The 25,836-nt window shown below is 32.0% G+C and overlaps 2 protein-coding genes across 2 annotated transcripts in view; one reads left to right on the top strand and one right to left on the bottom strand.

Moving 5' to 3' along the window:
• LOC114328012 (disintegrin and metalloproteinase domain-containing protein 10-like) overlaps positions 1-25,836 on the bottom strand; it is a gene marked incomplete in the record, with an annotated part of 957,890 nt that overhangs the window by 136,586 nt on the left and 795,468 nt on the right.
• LOC114328014 (glutamate receptor ionotropic, kainate glr-3-like) overlaps positions 23,481-25,836 on the top strand; it is a 29,633-nt gene continuing 27,277 nt past the window's right edge. The window contains exon 1 of the mRNA XM_028276753.2: positions 23,481-23,888. Coding sequence (XP_028132554.1) covers positions 23,853-23,888 — 36 coding nt within the window. The 5' untranslated portion in view covers positions 23,481-23,852. The remainder of the gene's footprint in view (positions 23,889-25,836) is intronic.

Below are 25,836 nucleotides of genomic sequence, written 5' to 3'. Positions count from 1 at the left end.
CGAAATGTATCCAGATGTGCCCTCCTACGAGCCATCTTGCAAGGAAACATATTTGGAAAGCGAGATCCAGGAAGAAGAAGAACATCCTGGTTGAAGAACCTCAGAGCCTGGCGTAACACATCCATGTAGCTTTTCTGCGCTCCTACAGATACGGTAAAGCTTGCGATTGATGACATCAAGAAGAAGATGGGACATTATCCAAAACTATAAAAGATGGTTCATGAAAACTTGGAAGCATTCTTTCAACAATTTCACAAACATATCTGTATTCATGTTATCGCGATAATAGTCTGCATTTTATTTTAACGAAGAAAACACAACATTCGCTCCATAAATACAACTATGTTTTTACCCGCATGTAATGTTCCTGTATCCCCTTTCCCTCAGTATCGATATGTTCTATGTATTTTATACTCTCGTCCTGCCAAATCCGTTTTATTCCATCTTTAACAAAAATCCAAAATTACACAAACCTTTGTCTTTTTTACTCTACAAACATTATCAAGCTCCATCCCTCTTTTATAAAAATAGAATTTGAGCTAAGTATAAAAAACCCTTATCTTCGAAATTTCCATTAAGACGTCCCGTCCAAAAGGATCGTCCCCCTACACCCCTCGGGGCGTGGGGTGCGTGGCTCGTTCCTAATGAAAAAGAATAGAATCGATGCCATCACTTTTCCAAATGAAGTGTTTGAATTCACCCTGACCGAAAAAATAAACCCTCAGTAAACATCGACGATCCTTTCCGAGAATTTCAAATGATGCTCCATTTTCCATTATGAAACGGTTGATTTTCCACGATGGACGAAAATCATTGATGAGATTTTCCTCTGCTAGTTATTTATTAGTAGGGACCTTTTTTTTGAGTACAATAAAAAAAAAGAATCCCCTTACCCTTTATAGGACAATTTTTTGTAGCTACCAAATTTCAATGAAAAGTATTTTTGGTGTGTCTGGCTGTGCAAAAAAATTCATTGAAACTTAATTATATTTTTCTACAACCGTGTTAAAATAGTATATTGTGCAACAAGTGCAGAAAGGTACTAATTTCTCACGAGTTTGAAAAGTTGCGGTACGAGCGCAAGCGAGTGCCGCAATTTAAACGAGTGAGAAATTACCTTTCTGCACGTGTTTCACACTATACTTTTTCTACAAGCACAGTTTTTCCTAAAAATAAAAATCACAATTTCCAAACGACGATTAATTATAATGGGTACCTATGTGATAAATTTTAAACTGTATTTAATTAATACCTACTAATCAATTTAAATTCCTTATACCTAAATAAATTGCACAGAAATCAGTTAAAAAATTAATGCACTGCCTTAATTTGTTTAAATTTAAACAATTATTACACATTATTGACATTATATTTATGCAGTCACGGATTTACACAAAACCTACTTCATTCGACGTCTCTTGCACAGGTTGCTAAATCCTTATTGGTTATTTGATAATTATAAAATGTTTAATAAGAATAAAATTGTAAAATAAAACAGTTGTAACATCCATAATTTAGTTTCTATGCTATAGTTAAATATAATAATTGTCTTATAGGTTATATATTTGTCTAAAGTTTAACCACGGATGTAAACAGAATATATCTAACGTTACTCAGAATGCGGTAGTCCACGGATGTAAACAGAATATAACGTTACTCAGAATGAGGTAGTCAACTGTGCAGAAAAGAACTTTGCGGCACAGAAACGTCACTTTGCGGCACAGAAACGTCACTTTTCTGCACACTAATGTCAAATATCTTATACTGTGAGAAAATATCAAGTTTGCTAACATAAAACCGTGCAGAAAAGTGCACTTTGAATAGTGGTTGTAGAAAATAGTTATTTTTCTACAACCACTATTCAAAGTGCACTTTTCTGCACGGTTTTATGTTAGCAAACTTGATATTTTCTCACAGTATAAGATATTTGACATTAGTGTGCAGAAAAGTGACGTTTCTGTGCCGCAAAGTGACGTTTCTGTGCCGCAATGTTCTTTTCTGCACAGTTGACTACCTCATTCTGAGTAACGTTATATTCTGTTTACATCCGTGGACTACCGCATTCTGAGTAACGTTATATTCTGTTTACATCCGTGGTTAAACTTTAGACAAATATATAACCTATAAGACAATTATTATATTTAACTATAGCATAGAAACTAAATTATGGATGTTACAACTGTTTTATTTTACAAGTTTATTCTTATTAAACATTTTATAATTATCAAATAACCAATAAGGATTTAGCAACCTGTGCAAGAGACGTCGAATGAAGTAGGTTTTGTGTAAATCCGTGACTGCATAAATAGAATGTTAATAATGTGTAATAATTGTTTAAATTTAAACAAATTAAGGCAGTGCATTAATTTTTTAACTGATTTCTGTGCAATTTATTTAGGTATAAGGAATTTAAATTGATTAGTAGGTATTAATTAAATACAGTTTAAAATTTATCACATAGGTACCTATTATAATTAATCGTCGTTTGGAAATTGTGATTTTTATTTTTAGGAAAAACTGTGCTTGTAGAAAAAGTATAGTGTGAAACACGTGCAGAAAGGTAATTTCTCACTCGTTTGAATTCCGGCACTCGCTTGCGCTCGTACCGCAACTTTTCAAACTCGTGAGAAATTAGTACCTTTCTGCACTTGTTGTACAATATACTATTTCCTAACAAGTGCAGAAAGTCATTCTTTTCCGCACGCGACTGCAGTTTGCCGAACGACGCGAAGCGGGAGTTCGGCAAGCAGTCGAGTGCGGAAAAGAGACTTTCTGCAAGAGTTAGGAACAATATTTTGTATAAGAGTCTTTAAAAAATTACCAAATCTTAATCAATGAATTTAATTAATATGAAAATACATACACAAATTAATTTTTTGCCAAGGTTGAAAACCCAACTTTCAATATAATTAGTTAGCATGACGACGATCTTGGTTTCCATCACGATGATTCAAAACGACTGTTGTCTACCGATTTGACTTTCGAATATTATGTCAAAATAATTTTATTTCATCGAATTGTCAGTAGTAATTGCACAAGAGCTCTAAAATTATTGAATTTTTCCCGAGTGACACTTTGACAGTTTTAATTTCACGAGCCGAAGGCGAGTGAAATTATGTCAAAATGTCACGTGAGCAAAAATTCTATATTAATTTCAGAGGTCGAGTGCAATTTGTTGCGATTATTTCATGAATAAAACTGTTCAAAACCAAAATTTTATTGTAATTTATTTATGTAAATACAAATTAGTACCATTAAATACACAGTTTTTATAAATATTTGACGATTTAAAGTCATCACTTTTATAATTTTTAAAACATTAATTGTCATTAATGTCACTGAATGTATTTTTTCGTAGCAACGAAGGGCATCTGACGTAATATACTTAACGACGGGAGATTATCAAAAATTATCGATTTAATTCAGATTTCTGTAGCTTTCTATTGGTCAGAATCTCCTATGAATGAAATAATCGCGTTAATTTCATTAAAAGAGGAACACAATAAGATATATTTGAAATAAACTAGTAAATAATATCTAAATATTAGTTTATTGCATGTATTATAATTACTTTAAGGCCATATTAACATATCTAAATTAACACGCGCGCGGAAAAGTAAAAACCGCGTGCGGAAAAGTAACTAAAATGCGTGCGCGAAAGTAGACATTTTTGCACGCTCGTAGAAAAAAGATTTTTAAAAATTTGATTTAATAGTTATTTCTGATATAAGTTTTAAAAGTACACGTTTAAGGCACGCATGTGAAAGTTGCTTCGCGTGAAAGTGAATTTGCTTCGCTCATTCTGCAATTCACATGAGTGCCTTAAAAATGTACTTTTTAACACGTATATCATACAATATTTTTTCTACAAACGTCTTATATATCAACAATTATAATTTATTCATTCTCAGTTACAGGACAATATCTACAAAAACTTTTACTTGAACTTGACTGACATTCCATTTTTATATTTTTCTTGACATTACATCAAAACTGCCTATACTGTCAATACGTAAATCATAACAACTATAGAATAACATCTTACTTTTATTGTTGTATATTCTAAACAATTTTAATAGTTTTTTTCTACAAACGTGTTATGTTTGACAGTTCTTTTTCTAGGATTTCAAGATTGTTCTGTAAGTCTTCTCTGTTTTCTACGATGTCAATACGATGTCGTCTGCAAATAGTAGCTCCGATAGTTGAGTCTGCTTGATTTGCCAGTATCCTAATGTTAGTTTTCTCATTCTTCTCTTGGCTTTCTTTATTGCTTCATCCAGTGCCACTGAAAATAGCAGTGGACTCAACACGCATCCTTGTTTGGCGCCTTGACTTGTAGTAAATTCTCTGGATTCCTCGGTATTGGTTCTTACTGTATTTGTATTATTTTTGTACATAATATCTTTTATTACTTCTATCATGTGCCTGTCGACTCCCCTTTCTTTTAGTGCCTTCCATACGCCCTTTCTTCGGATTCTGTCAAACGCCTTTTCCAGGTCGATGAAGCATATATGAATCTCTATATTAGGTCTTGCTTGGTTCTGTCCTTCCTGAATCCACACTGTGTATCTTCCATAGTTGTTTCTATTTGGGTTTTTATCTATCCTTTTTTTATGGCATAGACTTGGGTGTCAATTAGCCAGTCACAACTTTTTTGTTTTCTATTCATACATAAAGAAGGCAATGAGGTCCTTAGAGTTCCATAACAAACTCTTCCACAGCTCTCTATTCAGCTCAAAAGCTGCAGGTGGCCGCTATGGACTATCCAAGTTGCTCACCACATTTTTCCATTATACATCTTCTTCTTCTTCTTCTTCTTCTTCTTTTTCCATATGTACATAATATATCAAATTATCAGGATTAATAAATTTAAAGGTTAATTTTAGTTTCACAGATAAATTTCATTAAACAATCATATATATTTTTGCTGTTCAGAGACAATAGATAGGATATATTGAAAGGTGGAAAAACATTACATTTTATTAAATCTTCGATTAAATTATATCTGTGTGGAATGTATTTTGTGCACTCAAAGAAAGTGTGATTCAAATCACCCACCTTCTGACATTCAGTACAAAGATTTGAATCAAAAACTTTAATTCTTGCTAGATGTAGAGGGAAACATGCATGTCCAAACTTCATTCTGATTAATGTTGTTATATATCTTCGAGGTACTACATAATTTTTAAACCAATATATATTTCTAACAGAAGGTTGAATCAGTGAATACTGAGATTTGGATTGTTTACAAAGCTCTCGCCATGATTGACTCCACTGATTTTTAACTCGATGCTTAATAGTGTTAACTAAATCAGATATGCAACACTTACGATTATTTGAAGTACCATACTCAATAGCTTTTTAAGCCAAACTATCAACATATTCATTATGCGTTAGTCTTATATGAGCCTTAACCCATAAAAAGTTCACTCTTCTTTTATTTTTATGAATTTCAAAAAGGATTTTCTTAATTAGTAGGATATAAATATTTGAAATGTTATTGGGAAAATCTATAGTTTGAATAGCAAGAAGAACAGGGAGTAAATCGGAAATAATTGTTGCAGATATATCTTCTGATTCTTTAAAATATTGCAGGGCCTCATAAATTGCTATGGCTTCAGCACTGAAGATAGAAAAATCATGGCCTGACTTAAACATTTTTTCTGTTTTAGTAGCAGGTATGTAAAAGGCACATCCAGTGCCAACTAACGTCTTAGATGCATCTGTATATATATTTACAGAGTCTGGCCAATTTTCTAAGAATGTTCTTAAGATGGTAGAGCTAATATCACTGTTTTCATGGTAACTTGGTTTTACTAATTTAACTGTATGTAAAAAAGAATGAAAATTTTTAAGTCCAATGTTATCAATAACATTATAATCACAGTCAAAATTTGACAGATCTCGAAAAGCCTCGCAAAGTGGAGGCGAGTTCTTTAGCTTCCAGTATTTATTAGTTTAATTCGCTACATTTAGCTGGTTAACATTTTGGTAAAGACCGCTATTTAGGTAACGAATCTTTATTAAAAATTTCTGGCTGAGATATTTCCTTCTATAATTGAGTGGAATTTCTAAAGCTTCTAGTTCTGTACAACGTCTACTTTGTTTAAAATATGTTTAGAAGCTGAGTCATATAGAATACATCCATAATCAATTATAGATCTAATATATGATCGATATAAAAGTAAGGAAGTTTCAACATCAGCTCCCCACCAAGTCCTTGAAATTGCTTTAAGAAAATTAAGACCCTTATTATATCGATTTGTCATAAAGTCAATATGTAATTTCCAAGTCAATATACGATCCAAAATCATTCCCAAATATTTAATGGAAGAAGAAAATGCGTAGTCGTAGCCATTAAGTTTTTATCCTTTTCTCTATTAATCTTGCGAATACTTTCCCAGGGGTACTTGATATGGTGATACCTCGGTAATTATTACAATTTCTCTTGTCTCCCTTTTAAAACTATTTTTTTCTCCCGAAAATACAAACTTTTCTCCCGAAACACATCGGCTCGGCTATAGCTGCTCTCGGGAATCATATTTCACCTAGAATTGCCAACACTGATTAAGGTTTATCGAAATGAAAATTAATTCAATATGGCGTGCGGATAGGACTCTGCACTACAAATTGAATTGTGTCCTCCGAGAATGAACACAACGAACTGGGGTCGGGGTCGATATAATATGTAATATGTATCCACTAGCAAATGTGGGCTATATGCGGTAGGTAGGCCAAGCTTTGAGAAAACATCTAGGACGATGTTTTTTGAAAAAAACAAGGGATGTTTTGTTTTCAGATGAAAAGGACAACGAGGGCAGTTTCGCGACAGAATACAACGGGGAATACGCTAACGCTAGGGAATATCACACAGTTAATATACAATGTTAGGTTTAAATTAATTCAAGGAAGTTTTAATTTTTTAATAAAGGCAATAAAATAAATGTAAATAATAATAAAGGAACATTATTTCATGTGTAACAAAAAGAAGAAATAAAGCAAATTTACCATCTCAAACTTTGAAAATGAAGTAGAAATATGGTACAAACAATCTTCGACGGTAATTTGATCCTATGATAGATTTCAATCAATAGGCTTTTGGCCCATTTAACTGCAATCTTTTCCGATCTATTGTTGCCTTCGAATCCTAGATTAATTCTCTAGTCTGACCCTTTTAAAGGGTCTATTAGCTTCGAGACTGAACCTTCCATGTAGTTCTTTATCGGTACCTTTTCTTCGACGAATTTAAAGAAAAGCCCAATTGCCAGGCTCTCTCTCTCACACTGACACAAAATGTGCTCTACTGTTTCTAACACAGAATCTGCATATATCATAATTTTCCAATCGCATTAGCTTTAATTGTCACACTAGTTGTCTTGTTTCAATTCTATCTACACTGGAATATACAGTATTTGTCCTCATTCTAATATCTTCATTTCTGATGTGATCTTTTTTGGATATACCACACACCCTCCTTTGATAATAAATTTCTACTACTTCTATCCTTTTTCGTGATCGGCCAAACTTCTGCCCCATAAGTCATAATAGGTCTTGTCTGTTATAAATTTTGGCGAAGGTTCATAATTAAATTTTTCGCCTGTATCACTGTCCTAGTGAAATCCTCCACCATTTCAGAGACTTGTGTCCTACCTATTTTCTTATAGCTGTTCTTGTTACTGCCTTCGCAATGCTACAGGAATGCTTTTTCATTGCCCTTACGACCTCGTACCCTGCTATCCACGTTTCCGTAAGCTTGCTAACGTCGCCGTCGTCTAGTTTATTTAGGGCACCCACATAATATGTAACAGATGTGATCCAGAAGATTGCAAGGTTAAAATGGAACTGAGCAGGACACATAGAAAGAATGGAAGACAACCGTTGGACAAAGCGAATTCTCGAATGACGACTAAGGCAAGCAAAAGAAGTAGAGGCAGACCTCAAACAAGATGGACTGATGACATCAAGCGAATGGCTGGTAGCATAATATGTATGCAAAAACAGTAAACAGATATGAATGGACACACCAAGGGAGGCTTAAATCTGACGATGGATGGAATAGCTGTTGATGATCATGAAGAACTTAACATTAACCTACCTACATCTGCAATATGTTTTCTTATTCTGATATATCACTATGTATGTATAGGTTATATCTTAATCAAGTTTATAAACGATTCTGAGATAAAAATTTAAACATCTTTATAATAACAAAATTCTGTAGCAAAAGATTCCTTGTCTAATGCCATCTCTCTCTCGAGACACAGACGCATACACACATAACAGAGATAAACAAATGTAGCAGATTTCCATGGCGGATTATTAATTGATTCGATATTGAACCACGAAGGGACAGCATTTGACGAATCGACGCGATCCAATTAATTTTTTTCTTCTATTTTCGCATAGAAAACTGGCCACAAATGTTTCATAATTAAACAGTAATGGGGATAGTTTCGGAAATGAAAATAAATTTCAATTTGCGGTGGACGCGTTTTACGCGGATCTTTTGACGTAAATTATATATAATTTACTGCTTTGTATGATTTCTGTGATAAAGTTTAACGAGTTATATGTACAAAATCCAATTTACCGATCATTAAAAGTGGTTGTGTTAAGTGCGGCTTTTACAGGGTGGTTGCAAAACTTAATATTCAAAAACTATAAGCATTTCTATCAACAAACTGGCTTATGAGAGAAGAAGAACAAAATAAACATGAAAGAATAGTTACCAGGTAATTATAGACCAGGGCATTTAGCACAGAATAAACGATTTTTTAATACAGTACTTAGAGACTTGCCACTTTTTGCATTGTGTTCAGGATGACGGACGCCAGGAAAAAGTCTGCTATAGAAAAATGGGTGGAAATAAAATTAAAGTCCATAAAATGCATCCAAAATTGCATAAACATGTCAAAATAAGTGTATTAAGGGCCAGATTGTTACTCGGAGGGTAGCGAAGAAGCTGAACACGAATACACCATCAAAACCGACCACCGGAGAATCTGGTGCCCAGTTTCACTGCTAAGGCACGCCATCTAAAGTTTCGAGGATTTTCGGTACCAAATTGATTACTCGCACACAGATTACTCGGGGGTTTTGGGGTCGCTGTAATATCATTAGATCCGACACCCCGGTGTACCCGATGTCCAAAAAGCCTACAAACTCCAGAAGATAACATGCCTTAGCAGTGACATTGGGCACCAGGTGGTCCGGGATGTAGGTTCTGATGGTGTATTCTTATTCAGCGACTCTAAAAACTGCATAATAATCTATTTGCATGCATTTAAGGCCATAAACCTTCTAAACTCCTGAAGATGACAAGCCTTCGCAGTTAAAATGGGCACAAGGTACTCTAGGGTCAATTCTGATGGCGTATTCGTGTTCAGTAAGTCCTAAAACACCTCGCGTAACCTATTTGCATTCATTTAAGGCTGAAATCGATCTAAAATCCAGAAGGTGACGTGACCCTAGACCAGCGATACTCAACCTTTTTCTTTTCTGGGCCACATAGTATCTATTGCCACAGTTTGCGGGCCGCAATCAAGATACAGATACAAGTAGTATACAGGGTGTTTCATTGGGAAACGGAAATACTTGAATGGTGAATAGAGGTAAATGAGGTAATTGTGTCTTTAGGTAAAGACAATGCATGACAATAATCTTCACCAGGAGACCAACTATGAAGAACGAAATCCAAGCGAGGATTATGGCTGGTAATCATTATATATTTTCTTTAAATAAGTTATTAAGAAGTAAAAACATATCTAGAAGGGCTAAGAATATAATTTAAAACAGTGATATAACCTATCCACCAGTAATATGATACAGCATTACTGATAGATAGTGCGCAGGGGCTCCAAAGGATATTGGATAATGTTGTAAAACCATGTAACAAATAACAATACGGTCTAAACTTAAATTAGAAGACAAAAATAACAATCATTAGTAAAAACATCAACATACACGCCCAAATCACAATAAGTGATACATTGTTAGAAAGAGTGGAAATAATATTCTAAATATTTGGGCTGCAATATTAAGTATAATTGGGATGATAGCTACGAAATAATCGTCGGTATACTGCGAAAACCAGGTAAATGTAGAAATACCGAAATCGAGAAAAAACGTTTTTAAAGTTTATTGTTTTATTTTGAATTAGGCGGACCAGTTGTGTTTGATATTCGATATGCTAATGAAAGATGCATATACCAGAAATAACATTCTATCATTAGTTTGAAAAAGTGAAGAGACCTAGCTGATTAAACCTAAATTTAAGATCAAGGTGCGATCACTTACCTAGTTTTACCTGTAAATCAAAATAAATCACACTGTATTAAAGACACTTATCAGCTTTTTACTGAATATGGTAGATATACAGCAGTAGAAATATATTGTTTTCCGGCAAATATATATGTGCGCTTAGTTGGTTTTACATGCAACAGAACTTTGATTTTATGGAAGTAAGTAATATATTGTTTTATTTGAAAATGAAAAGTTGGTTAGGTGTAACTTATTTGTTTATTATATAAATTATCTGCTGAATGGTAAATTGTATCATTTATTGAGTTTTACCTGTATGTAGAACGTAAAAAGCTGAGCATTTTGGTATACTTAACTCAATATTTTAAAATTTGTCATTTACGTGGTTTTCGCAGTATACCGATGAAATACTCGTATTGGAAAAGCCAGAAGTTCTTTTAACGGTCTTAGGAAGACTCTCTGCAGCCTATCTTTGAAGTATCAACATACGCATAAGAATTATTAGATGTTACGTCTTTAGTGTCCTCCTCTACGGAGTTGAAAGCTGGAGTCTTACAGAACGTGCCATGAAACGATTATAATAGAGGCATTTGAAATGCAGTGCTACCGACGTATAAAACCACAAAACTAACATAACTATTCTCCAGAGGCTAAGAAAAGACACAGACTTACTTCGTCAGAAGTAAAAAAGAAAAATTGGCTTACTTCGTCCACATTATGCGTAATAATACCGACTTCTCTAGTTGATTCTGCAAGGTAAGATTCAGGGCAAGAGAGGCCCTGGACGTAGACGTATATCCTGGCTGGCCAATCTTAGGAAGTGAACTAATGGGTCAGTCTGGTCCTATTTCTAGAAGAACACCTTTAGAAGAAGAAGATATGACCTATAAGACCCATAGGACAGTTTATTGGGTTACTTAAAATACAGATATCACTGGAATGTTAGTCCATTCTTTTACGGTTTTTGCTCTAAATTTTAAAGAAGCGCTTGGATTGACATGAAATTTGGCATGCGTATAGCTTACATGTCAAAGAAAAAAGTGATATTGTGCCGATGTGTGCTTTTGCCCTGGGGGTGACTTTCATCCCCTGTTGGGGGTGAAAAAATATATGTCCAAAATATAAGTCCCGAAATGGGTAAACTAATTAATTTTAAGTAACTTTTGTTCTATAGAGCTTTTTCGCCAAGTCAACACTTTTCGAGTTATTTGCGAGTGAATATGTTAATTTTTCAACAAAATAACCACATTTTTAGACGGTTTTTCGCAAATAACTCAAAAAGGAAGTATTTTGTCGAAAAAAACGTTCTTAGCAAAAATATAGCCTATAAAAAAGTAAAAAAAATGGTGTACGCGCTAGGTCTCTGGATCTCGTAGAACTAGAGTTATAGCCAATGAAAAATAGATTCATATTCACCAAATTTCAAATAGAATATTTCGACGTAAAATATCGAAAAAATTAAGCACTTTTTCGGGAAAACCCATTATAACTTTTTTAAAGTTTTTAAAAAAGCTTTATATCTGTTTTTACAAAAAGTTTCTAGCATTAAAATTAAGCAAGTTACGCTCAAAATAAAGTTGGTCCCTTTTGTTTTTGCAAAAAAAAATCGGGAAGACCAACCCCTAATTAGCAACTTAAATTAAATTAATCGTTACCGCTCCACAAATATTTTACTTATGTTGTGATTATATGATCTGTAAGTTTCATCGATTCAAAGTGTTTATTTTTGAATAAATTTGGTTTCAAAATAAAATTTTTAAAAATTTAAATTTTGAAAAATATGCTTTTTTTCAAAATAACTTAAAAATTGTTAGAGATACCAAAAATTTCGAAAAACAAAAAAGTCAGATTTGCTTTTCTATATATCATGTATTTTTTTGTTTTTCTGTTAGACAAAAATTGATTACGATTTGGTGTTTCTAAATTTGCATACATTCGTGATCAGTGACTCGTTCAACCCCTTTTAACTACAGCCCTTTCAATAGTAAGGACTTTGAACCGGTGAAACTTACAGATGACATAAACAATATATACACGAGTCAAGAAACTTGTGAAGTCGTAACGATTAAATTCATTTAAGATACTAATAAGGGGGAGATTTTCTCGATTTTTTTTACCAAAACCAAAAGGGACTAACTTTATTTTGAGCGTAACTTGTTTAATTTTGATGCTAGAAATTTTTTTTATAAAACAAAAATGAAGTTTTTTTTAAACACCTTAAATAAGTTTAAATGAGTTTTCCCCGAAATGTGCTTCATTTTTGTTATTTCACGTTAAAGTATTCCATTTGGATTTTGCCGAATATGAACCAATTTTTCATTAGCTATAACTCTGCTTCTACTAGGTGTAGAGACGTGATATATACACCATTTTTTTTTAAATTTTTTACAGGCTATATTTTTGCTAAGAATGTTTTTTCGACAAAATACTTACTATTTGATTTATTTGCGAAAAACCGTCTAAAAGCGTGGTTATTTTATTGAAAAAATGAACATATTCACTGCCAAATAACTCGAAAAGTATTGACTTAGTGAAAAAACTCTATAGAACAAAAGTTACTTAAAATTAACCAGTTTATCCATTTCCTGACTTTCTTTGGACGAATACTTTTTCACCCCCAAGAGGGGGTGAAAACCACCCCTAGGGCAAAAGCACATATCGGCACAATATCACTTTTTTTCTTTGACTTGTTAGCTATGTGTATGCCAAATTTCATGTCAATCCAAGCGGTTCTTTAAAATTTAGAGGTTTTGCAATATTTTACCGTTAAAGAACGGACTATGTCGCTAATAAACTTCGGATGGAAGCCACCTTGTTTTTAAAACAATTAAACAAAATTCTGTTTGTTAAAATTTAATGTATACCTTCAGTGGCGTGCAAACAGGGCTGGAGTGGCTACAGGCGCCATGTGTAGACGTGCCTGTATAAACTCGCCTTTATGTCAGAAAAGTAAATAAAGTTAATTATTTATATGGGAAATAAGCCACAATTAAAATGAAAAAAATAATTTTATTAACGTTTCGACGCCCAAATCGGGTGCCGTTGTCAAAATATAAAATACTACTGAATGATAATGATTTGACAACGGCACCCGATTTGGGCGTCGAAACGTTAATAAAATTATTTTTTTCATTTTAATTGTGGCTTATTTCCCATATAAATAATTAATCATAAAAATGCCACAAGGAAATAGCTTCAGAACAACAGTAAATAAAGTATAAACAGTACACACACGTGACTGCAAAAAATATGAGTTCAAATGCCCACCCCTTAACGAACACCTCACACGCAAAACACAATTGAATTATATGCTTTCCAAGTCAATTCCGGCACAAATTCATCGATAAATAAGTTTGTCGTCAACATCCACCCGACAATACTAGTTATTTTATAAAATTCCATAAAAACAAAATTATTTGTGGCATTCAAACGAGCAAACTTGAATGTCTGTATCCGAAGAGTCTTCTATGTAGGAAAATTGAAAAACGCCGGCTGATTTTGTTATTATAATAAGTAAATATTTGCTTTAATCTAAAAACGGACGATTCCTTGTAGTGTGGGAATTACTTCTTTATTCCCATTTAGTATAAAGCAGGTGTTTGTGTGAAGCTTTAAGGTAAGTAACACAAAACGATGTAATGTAGGTCAGGTAATAAATGTAAGTGTGTTTACATACTAGTCGGACCAATGACACTTTATTTTTTGGTCGTTATAGTTTAATTGTCACATTTTTTATACGTTATGTTCACGTTTCTATATGGAATGTACATTGTATATAAATATGTAAATAATATATGAAAAGGAATATTCACACCTCACTCGTCTAGCCTGCTATTCTGTGACAAGTGTTTCGCTATGCTCTTCAGACAGAACTGGCTCGAAAGATGAACTAAATAAAAGAATATCTCTTCGTATACCGGTAGCATATATTTACAGATGCTCCTATACTACGGCACCAGAGTGCTGAAATCGGTTAGCCTTTGACATAGACTATTACGCTACAAACCCTCATTGATTTCGGCACCTAAGACGTCTTATAAGACATCTATTAAATTTTGGTGTCTAAATTTTTATTGCAATTAATATTAGTGTAAGTATCGTATATTCATATTTCAATTTATTGTTTGAAAAACAGGAATAGAAATGTCTTTTCTTTTCTGAAAAATGTCTTTGACAGAGCCAATTAGCCAGACTTGTTTGTGATTGATTGCAGATTCATAGTCATAAATTTCTTATTTCATAACATAAGTCCTACAATATTAATTTTATAGATACATACAGTAGGAAAAATGAAAGAATACCCATGAACGAACATATAAAACATGCTGTATTTTCCTGTCACCGTGTCACACAAAAAATTGGCCATCGCAAGTACATGTAATAATTATTGTTACATGTACTAGCACTGGACAATTTTCTTTGTGACACGGTGACAGAAAAATACAGCGTGTTTTATATGATCGTTCATGGGTATTCTTTCATTTTTCCGACTGTAGGTACATTTTGTTGCTTTACTTTTATTTTTTTTTTATAGAAATGCCGAAATTTTCAATATAAATGTCTAAACTGCAATAGGTAAACCTAGCATATTTAAGAATGTATTTTTTGGCCCTAACCCGAGAAACAAAACAAAAATTATAAAAAAACTGCCATTGAATAAAAAAGATATAAATATTTTTTATTTTTATTTATTTATAGGAACAGATATAATTACTCGTATACAGTGCGTTCATAAAGTATCCCCTAAATTCATTATTAGCTAAATAAACAACATTATTAGAAATTAGCGAAACAGGTCGCCTTTTGATTTTAATTTATGATATTTGGCATATTTACTATTACCATACTAGTGACGTCATCCGTCTGGACGTGATGACGTAATAGATGATGTTTTAAAGGAGAATAGGGGTCGTGTGCTAGTTCATTTGAAAGGCAATTCAATTCTCTATTCAATGATAAAAACATTAACATAATTATTTATACAGAGTGTCCAAATTTTTTTTATATTAAATTGACACAAAAAGACGAATGTGCGTAATTTATTTATTTCAAAATACTTTTACTGTTGTCATAAAACAGAAATAAAAATTTTATTTGGCAAATAAACATTGCTTCTCGCTTAAATTAAATATTCAAACTGTCAACAGGCAGGTGGGTGGCAGATTAAACATTGAATTTAAGCAAAAAGTAATGTTTATATTTTTAAAATAAATATTTTATTTCTGTTTTCTGACAGCAGTAAAATATATTTTGCATTAAATAAACTACGCACAGTCTTCTTTTTGTGTAAATCAATTTAATTAAAAAAATGTTTTTGGACACCCTGTATAAATAATGATATTATTATTTATATTACTGAATAGAGAATTGAATTGCCTTTCAAATAAGCACACGATCCTTATTCTTATTGAAAAAATCGTAGATTACTTCATCACGTCCAGACGGATGACGTCACTAGTATGATATCATATATGCCAAAAAATTATAAATTAAATTCAAAAATCGGCCTGTTTCGGTAATTTCTAATAATGCTGTTTATTTAGTTAATAGTGATTTTGTGCGTTACTTCATGGACGCACTGTATACGAGTAATTATATCTGTATGTACTTATAAATAAATAAAAATAAAAAATATTTATTTGTTTTTTATTCATTGGCGTTTTTTTAAATTTTTGTTTTATTTGTTTCTCAGGTTAGAGTCAAAAAACACATTCTTTAGTATGCTAGGTTTATTGCAGTTTCAACATTTATATTTGAATACTATACAATACTTACAATAATAATAATTACAATAAAAACTTAGGCACCATAATTTAATAGATGTCTTATAATTTAATAGGTGCCTAAATCAATGAGGGTTTGTAGCGTAATAGTGTATTTAGTACATAATGAGAGTTTGTAGCGTAATAGTTGCTTCTTCGACATCTTCAATCCATTTCTATAATAAACTAGCTCTCTACAGCTGGCGCTGTTTCGCGCATCCTAATTTCCATCGTTGTTTGTCGAAACAGTCTCCAGTTTTCAGTCTTCAGTCTCTGGCGATTGTTGCATCTTCGACACCTTTTCTCCAGGACCGTCTTGGTCTACCTCGTTTTCTTCTAGTAGGCTGGGTCCATTTCTCTATCTGTTTTGGCCATGTTCATTTCCATGACCTTAATTTTTATTTGTTTCTTTGATGTGTTTCCCAGAGTTCGGCGCCGTATAACCCAATACTTTCTATTGTTGTTTTATAATTTTATTTTCTCCCGTTATTTTATATTCCACAATAGTCCGTGTAGCTGTCTAGTGACTGATCTTGCTTGGCCAATCTTGGAATGTATTTGTGAAGTTATACTTCTTTAGGCGCGATGGGAGTGAAATTTAATATGCGCGAATTCATCAAAAACCTTGGTCCCCGGCACAGACGCATTATACCTTTGCTCTGATTGGGTGTTCAAATGCCATGGCAATAATTGTTCAATATGGAGGCTATAGATAAACAAATATTGTATATTAGTTTTTATTGTTGTGAAGACACAGACAAAAGCAAGTTTATAATCGTAGTCACTTTTTAAATAGTTTTTAAAAGCAACAGGTACGTACTTAATTGTAAATGGTTCAGTATTGTAATAAAAAATTACATAGGTACATACCTATTTGGAAAATGAATGTACCTATCTATTTAGTAGGTGTTTGGGAAAGTATGCAACTTATTTTAGTAGTTTAGTTTATTAGTTTTTTATAGTTAAGCATATGACTACTTAATTGTGTAATAGCAAATACCCTCTTAGTTTTCTTATAATAAATATATACATAGTGTAACTCCATTTTACATAATATATTTCACAGTTAAATCCTTCTTTGCTACACCACTGGCTGTTCATAAATATTTTCTTGTTGAAAAAGAAAACGCACTCACTTTGACAAAAGTTTGCTTGGCACATGTATCAGGCTAGCAAGTGTTTCAAGGAACCCCATGTGTCGGCCTTTTATCACTTCCAAGTTTTCTTTACCCTGAAAGGGCGGTACCTGAACCTTGCCAAGGAAAAGGAAGACAAAACTCAACTCAGTACGAATTTACCAGTTGAACGAACTACATCGCTTTAGCTTATAAAAGGGACGGCCGTCCACCACGCGTCCACCACGCCTCGACCACGCGGAGATGGGGTCCACTAATGAAGACGCTGTCTAACTACATTCATTTTAAAGGTAGGTGCGATATTTTCTCTAACATTGATACAATTTATGAACATATAGCCAGGTCAACTTTTCACATTTGCGTACAAACACACACATTTATTCATTTTTGCTACACTAAATGCACATATATCTTATCTCTACAAATCTAAACAGTCCATTGTCTCTACTACCTAACTAATTAAACCCAGCGACCATTACTCATCAATCAGAAGACATTAGACGCTTCAGTAGGTAATGCTTTGATTTACATAATTTGATTACCAACAAAATTTCTACCACTCTACATCTATATACTTATTGTTTTCTTACTCTATGTTTTGTTGTATTTTAATATTTTAATTCCACAAAAATCAAACTAATTTGATTAAATTCAGAACCGTCAAACAGTAAAACGTTCAGTTAGCCCAAGGTTCATAAATAGACAGGTTGCATGGTAACTTTCCACCAATCAGCATCAAGAATCTAATGGCGGGAGTGACGTCACCCAGAATGCTGCATTTAAATTCATTCTCTTCACTCATTGAAATGAACTCGGAAAGTAGGAATGTATTGAAAATGTGTATATTTAAAAAAATATGTTTGGATTTTTAATGACTATTTATTTCATATATTCTTTAAAAAATGTGGTAGATACCTGTAAAGTTACAAAAATCATAGAATATAATTGCAATTAAATATATGCAGTAGAATAGCATTACTATACTTAATTAAAGCAGAAGGAGATTCTTTCTTGTGTATATATTATGGGACTAAATCATTCAAATATCCTAATTAGGTATATTAATAATGGGTTGAATACAATTTACTTTTTTAAATGATTTTGAGTAGGTATATAATAATTTTGAATTTCGGATAATGCATGTAGTACGTTATTATAAATTCCTTCTAACATGTAAACCATGGTGAAAAAGAAATTCAACTAAAGATTTATGTATCAAAATTAGTAGTTTTCCCTTAAGTTTAACATAAGAGCATCTGATTACGTTAGGTACTGGATCATAATATCTAAAACCATCTAAAACTATTAAAACATTATGATTCCATTCAATAGGTACCTGTGAAGTTTTACATTAACAGTAAATTATAAAAAAATACAATTTCAGTGCAATAAAGGGAATTTTCCCCATTTTATATATTCATTTAGTTTATAATTGTTTATTCAAACGATCTTCAGATGGCTGCAATATTGGTTATAATTTTATATGAAACAATTACATATAATAGATCTATTATCTATAGAATTAATTAGATATATTGTTCAATAAGTCTAAGCAGATTGTAACCTACACAGATGATGTAAACTTAATGTGAAGAACCGCAAGAGACATTACAGAACTGTAATGTCTCTATACAAGAATGAAGAATGTCCTTTATTATACAATACAACAGAAAGAAAATCCAGTAAGTAAGTAGGTACTTATACAACCACATTAAAATGTATCTTAACACTTATAAAAGAGTTTTGGGTTTAAGTTATTATACTAAAAACACTTAATGATATCTATAGATACATTAAATCTCAAGATATAAACACAAATTAAAACACTAACGATATTTAATAACAAAATATAGCCTCCAAACCAGGTATCCTATTATGTTTACAAACAATTCGTAAAATTGATCGTCTGGGTGACGTCACGATGACAATATTTCATTTGTCAATGTCAAAGTTACCATACAACCTATGGTATAGGGACCTTGCAGTTAGCCTACCGTCCCACATGACAAGTACGTATAAGTGGTCAAGACGGGTGACGGGTGTGTGTAAGTGGATTTCATTTCTAAACACGCGGGTTCGAATCCCAATGCAAGTTTTTATTTTTTTACACATTTTATGATTGTGAATATATTTGTTAAATAATTTTTTTCAGAAAATGCGTATTTAGTTAAAATTTTTGCCAACAATGTTCAGAAATCATTTCTTTGGTGCATTTTTCAATGTGTTTGAGTGTGTTTTATTCTTTTAAAATAAAATCAATGGGAAAATCCCAATAGTTGGCTGTATACCATAGTTTAAAAAAAAACCTATACAGAAGTAAAAACTTCAAATTGTATTTTGGTATAAAATCGTTTATTTAAAAACTATCTAAAAGTCATCCACATGGATTGCAAAACGTTTTCGTTCTGAACAGAACATCTTCAGTGCCTGGAATGAAGTATTTCCACGTTAGATTAAGGCAAAAAGGTTAAAATTGTGACTGTTAATGAGAAAAATATGTGGAGACTACTTACATTCCGCAAAGTAGTTGTAACTAGCACACCAATGAAGGTGGTAACCTCATAATATATGGCTTACATCATAACTTTTGATAAAATATTGTGACTACAAGTCGATGTTACAAGATTAAATTATGTATGTGCCTAAAGAGCAACATGCTTTCCTGCTCGAAAAAACTAGGTACGTGCCATTTGAATTAGCACAGACCAACTGATGTAAAATGAAAAGGAATGACAAAGAGTGACATGACAAGACAAGGTAAAGTCAATTTTTGGTTACGAACTTCAAAAAGTGTAGTTTTAATTTTTGGATTTTAATTAAAATGTAAAGGTAGGTAATAGCTGATTGAAAATATAATTAAAACTGTTTAAAAAATATGTTGAGAATCTATTGTAAAGTCTAAAATAGCAACTCTCTAATCCAGAAAAAACTTTAGGTCTGTTGGAAATAAGATTGGTATATTTCACGGTTAGAAGCGTGACGTCATCGATTGTAAAATTTAAAGGTGAAAGTTTAATTTGGTATAATAGAATGAGATATATACTATATGTAAACAATAAATGACCTGAAGTGGAGAGATTGGATGGTAAATAAAGCAGATTTTAATTTTAAATGTTATAGATATATGTACTGTTGGTTGCCTAACATGGTGAGAAATGTTTAAATTTGGCTGCTCACTGCTGTAATGATGATTCTGTCTGTTAAAATTGTAAAGGAAATTGTGGAAAAATTATTAAAATAACTAAAAGAATACAGATCAAGAGTAGATGACAATATTAAAGAAATAATTGTAAACAATGGAATTAATAAAATAGTAATGAATTAGTAACGAAAAGAAAAATAAAATATGTGACAGCAAAATCTAATTACACTTTATGTTGTTTAGGATGGAATAAAATCATTCAAGGAAAATACCATGAAGGCTTCCAGCAGCAGTGGTTAATGTGTGGGTGAATAATGGAATGATATCTAACTAATATAGGATAATTATGTGTTAGTGTCAATATGTAATGGTTTTTCCTTTTTTTCATTTCTTCTTCTTTACATTTTCTTGTATATACACCGTTCTTAGGCGTCAACGCCCTTCGGTAGGGATCTATGGGGGAGTATCACCGAGCCGCAAGCCCTTATCTCTTGCCATACTCCTCCCTCATAGGTCGATCAGATGCCCGCATATTCAGGTCTAAGCGCCAGATTCATATTTAGAATTTTATACTGACGCGTTAGCCTTTTTGTTTTCCGATGGCCTGGGCTAGGCTTGAACTCTCGTACCTCACGGCGAAGTGAAGTGCGGGTCAGCCGCTAGTCGCACTGAGCTATCCGATCGACAACATTTTCTTACTTTCCTTTTTCTTTTATTTCCCATCTTCTTTCACATTTATTTTCTATTCCTTTAGTGTCTTTGTATGTTCTATTCCTTGTGTGTTTTTCTTGTCTTACCTCATGTTTATGTCATTTCAGGTCCTACAGCTCTTATATCACAAATTTTTATCTTAATTTATTTAGACTCTCATTTTCTCACTGATAATAGCCCTTAAATCTTGATCTGGTTTACTTGTCTCTCTTTGGAATGTTCTCTCTCTTACCACATAATCACTTTGTTTTGTTGCCTGTTATGTCACCTTCGCTTCATTCATCTCATTTAATAACTACTACAGTCAATTCCTTTGGTCTGCTACACATTTTACTATCTTTTCTTATTATTTTCATGTTACCTTTTTCTCTTTCAAAATAATTTTATTAGACTATACTAAACAATAGGGTACTGTAAACATAAATCCATTAGCTTAAATTCAGTCTGTTAAATTTTTCATTTTTCCACCTACATATCAGGCAACCCACAATACTCAGCTATTTTAATTTAATTTCATATTAGTTCTTTTACATCATTCTTAATTCTGGTTAACATCTGTCATTTAAGATTATAAACTTGCACTAAAATTACATCAAACTTGGTTGTTTGTTCACTCCCCTACCATATACCACATCAAACTCATAGTTCGCTATCTCAGGTACTCAGTCATTCTAGATTCTCCATTACATATTGACACTAACACATAATTATCCTATATTAGTTAGATATCATTCCATTATTCACCCACACATTAACCACTGCTGCTGGAAGCCTTCATGGTATTTTCCTTGAATGATTTTATTCCATCCTAAACAACATAAAGTGTAATTAGATTTTGCTGTCACATATTTTATTTTCCTTTTCGTTACTAATTCATTACTATTTTATTAATTCCATTGTTTACAATTATTTCTTTAATATTGTCATCTACTCTTGATCTGTATTCTTTTAGTTATTTTAATAATTTTTCCACAATTTCCTTTACAATTTTAACAGACAGAATCATCATTACAGCAGTGTGCAGCCAAATTTAAACATTCCTCACCATGTTAGGCAACCAACAGTACATATATCTATAACATTTAAAATTAAAATCTGCTTTATTTACCACCCAATCTCTCCACTTCAGGTCAATTAAACTTTCATCTTTAAATTTTACAATCGATGACGTCACGCTTCTAACCGTGAAATATACCAATCTTATTTCCAACAGACCTAAATTTTTTTCTGGATTAGAGAGTTGCTATTTTAGACTTTACAATAGATTCTCAACATATTTTTTAAACAGTTTTAATTATATTTTCAATCAGCTATTACCTACCTTTACATTTTAATTAAAATCCAAAAATTAAAAGTACACTTTTTGAAGTTCGTAAGCAAAAATTGACTTTACCTTGTCTTGTCATGTCACTCTTTGTCATTCCTTTTTATTTTACATCAGTTGGTCTGTGCTAATTCAAATGGCAAGTACCTAGTTTTTTCGAGCAGGGAAGCATGTTGCTCTTTAGGCACATACATAATTTAATCTTGTAACATCGACTTGTAGTCACAATATTTTATCAAAAGTTATGATGTAAGCCATATATTATGAGGTTACCACCTTCATTGGTGTGCTAGTTACAACTACTTTGCGGAATGTAAGTATTCTCCACATATTTTTCTCATTAACAGTCACAATTTTAACCTTTTTGCCTTAATCTAACGTGGAAATACTTCATTCCAGGCACTGAAGATGTTCTGTTCAGAACGAAAACGTTTTGCAATCCATGTGGATGACTTTTAGATAGTTTTTAAATAAACGATTTTATACCAAAATACAATTTGAAGTTTTTACTTCTGTATAGGTTTTTTTATTCTTTTATTTTTTTAAATTTTTTGTATTGTTTTAATAAAAATGTTTGGAAAGTAGTAAGTATTAAAATTAGTTTAATATTTAAATACAATATAAATAAACTGTTTAAAGTACATATATTAATTTCGTTGGAATCATATAATAGAAGTATAACTTCTTAAGTGCGTACAAAGTACACACACATTCTTTTTTTTCGTTACTATCTGCTTTTCATATTATTTGGACTCCCAAGTATTTGAAGGTTTCAGTTGATTTTATAGTTTCCATATCAATTTATAGGCTTTCTGCAACTAAGTACTCGGTTTTTTGCATATTAATTGTGAAGCCCTATTTACTCCCATTCCAGTTTTCTAAGCATATAGTCTATATCACTCTCGTCTTCAGCTAGAATGGATTGGTGGTCAGCGAAGGGTATCGTGTAAAATCTCGTCTTAAATTTAGATGCCCATATTCCAGCGCATTCTTCTCCATACTGGAAGCGCCTCATTTAGATATATTTTGAAGAGTACAGATGCTACGCACCAGCCTTGCTTTAGACCCTTACTACTACGAATTTCTCTAGTTAATTTCAGTTTTAATGTTTGTTTAAGAGTTTACAATAACCTGTTTAAGAGAAAAGATGCTGTCCGTACAAAATCTGCCTGCAAGAAAGACAGTATTTATTTAAAAACTGTCATCTCTTTTTAAATTAAATTGTTTAATATTTTTCCACAGAGTCTTGAGAGTGAAATTATGACACTTAGCCCCCTGTATGTTGAAAAATTCTTTCCATCTCCTTGTTTGTAGATGTTGATAATATAAAACGGCCGTAATTTTGTCTGGGAAAAATTAAGTTATTCGACCCTGTAAAAGTAACTCAGAAAATTAGAGACAACCCATTTGGAGGTGCCGTAAAATTATTATTAAATTCACACACATCCATACATACCGACCGACCGATTTTATTACCAGACATCGTTAACTTCATTTTGAGGAGGGTGTCAGCCAGAATGAAGGTGGTATTACTTTTTACAGCCGTATACGTGGTGAGTATTCCAAGATTTTATGTAGACTGTTTCTTATTATATTACATGATCTTTCGAAATTAGTTTAACCTAGCCGAGAGATTAACCAAATTTAGTGTGTCTTAAATATACAGTATGTCTCTGTAAGTTGTATCCATATGGAAACTTTTTTATTATTAATTTTACGAAAAAAAGTTATTCTTTATAAAAAGCTCTGCATGGTCCAAAACCTAAGATTTAATCATCAAATATCAAATTTTTTGAATATTATACGAGGTATGTCAAAAAGTTTGAATTTCACTCAAGAGTAAAGTAACTTTATTTTTCACAATATTTAAAATTGTTATTATGAAAAGTTGTTTCGAATTAAAAATTGTATTCTAGTATGCAATTACATCCTTCTAATTGAATTTTTTTTTGAAAAATTATGGATAACATACATTTTTTTCAGTTATTTTAATTCAGATAACTCTTTTATTATTAATTTTATGAAAAAAGTGATTCTTAATAAAAAGTTTTGCATGGTCTAAAGTCTAAAATCTAAAATACAACCATCTTTTGTCAATTTTATCAATTTTATACACAAGTTAGTTTGCGGTGACTGTCCGAAAACTTACATCGGTCAAACTGGCAGAACTTTGGACAAACGGATAGCAGAACACAAAAGGGATTTCAACAATAGAAAAACAGACACTTCTACATACGCACTTCACCTTCTAGATCATAATCATTCTTTTAATGAACAGTTTCAAATTCTGCATATTCAAAATAAAGGCCTTAAGCTATCTTTGTTAGAATCTATGGAAATTAATAAATTGAAAAATACAGATATAATTCTGAATGACCAACTCGAGAGAGACAGCTCCCCACTCCTGAACCTCTTCAGTTAAAGACTTTAAATAGGCAAACCATTGTAAACTAAATCACTTGAGAAAGGCACTCTGCCGAAACAGCTGTAGTCACATAGTTGTAATACATTTTGTGGAAGTATAGAAAACAAACGTTTTCAGTGTTTTATTGTTAGATAAAATGAACTTCCATCAAATAACGGTCGAATCCATTAATTTTTAAATTTCCTTAAAAATCTTCCTTTTTCTCCATGTAACTCGAAAATGATAAGAGATACGAAAAAAAGATATGATACAAAAATGTACATTTTTTTTATACAAAAATTTGGTTTTTATTTTTCATTACTATATCTGTTATCATTTTCAAGTTACATGGAGAAAAAGGAAGATTTTTAAGAAAATTTAAAAATGCGCTCTATAATTTGATCTTACTTTTTTCAAAACCATTCATTTTAAACTCGTCCAACTTTTTTAACATAGAAATAATACTATAATAAAAGGTATTGTAGACGGAAAATGATGCATCAACATTCTGGTGGATGGGGGTTAAAATTACTTCTCATTTTTTATTAAAATACATTAGTTATCAATTTTGTTTGCAAGATATCTCGCTTAGTTTAAATGAAAATTACCTTTAATATTGCTCATTTTAAAGGTCTTTTTAAGCACTACAAAAAGTATTGGTAGCATTATACACAAAAAATCTACCGTTTCTCTGTTATTTCAAGTTGAATACACCAATTTGAGCATGTAGCAAAAAAATAAACTTTTTCACCTACCATATCGCTTTTTGTATTATAACTAGAAGATTTATGAAGGCAAGTGTGTCTTTGTTTTTTATAACCTACAAAAATGTTTTATACCACAAACCATACATACTTTTAGACGTTTCACGACCATGTTAATCTTTCAGATCGAATTAACGCCATCTCTTGATTGGAATGGGAACTAAATTGACAAATTTTAGTTATGTGGGAATTTCAAATTATAAATTTTGCGGAATTTTTGATGAAATTTCACAGAATATTAAAACAACAGAAAGACAATTCAATGTTTTATTCAATATTTTACTGAAAACTTCAAATATTCCAATTTGTTTTCAAAATGCTAAACACTACTGC

Source organism: Diabrotica virgifera, chromosome 1 (genome assembly GCF_917563875.1).
Source record: "Diabrotica virgifera virgifera chromosome 1, PGI_DIABVI_V3a".
Classification (NCBI taxonomy): Eukaryota; Metazoa; Arthropoda; class Insecta; order Coleoptera; family Chrysomelidae; genus Diabrotica; species Diabrotica virgifera.
The sequence above is the reverse complement of the archived record's forward strand: the minus strand, read 5'-3'. Positions and strand labels throughout refer to the sequence as shown.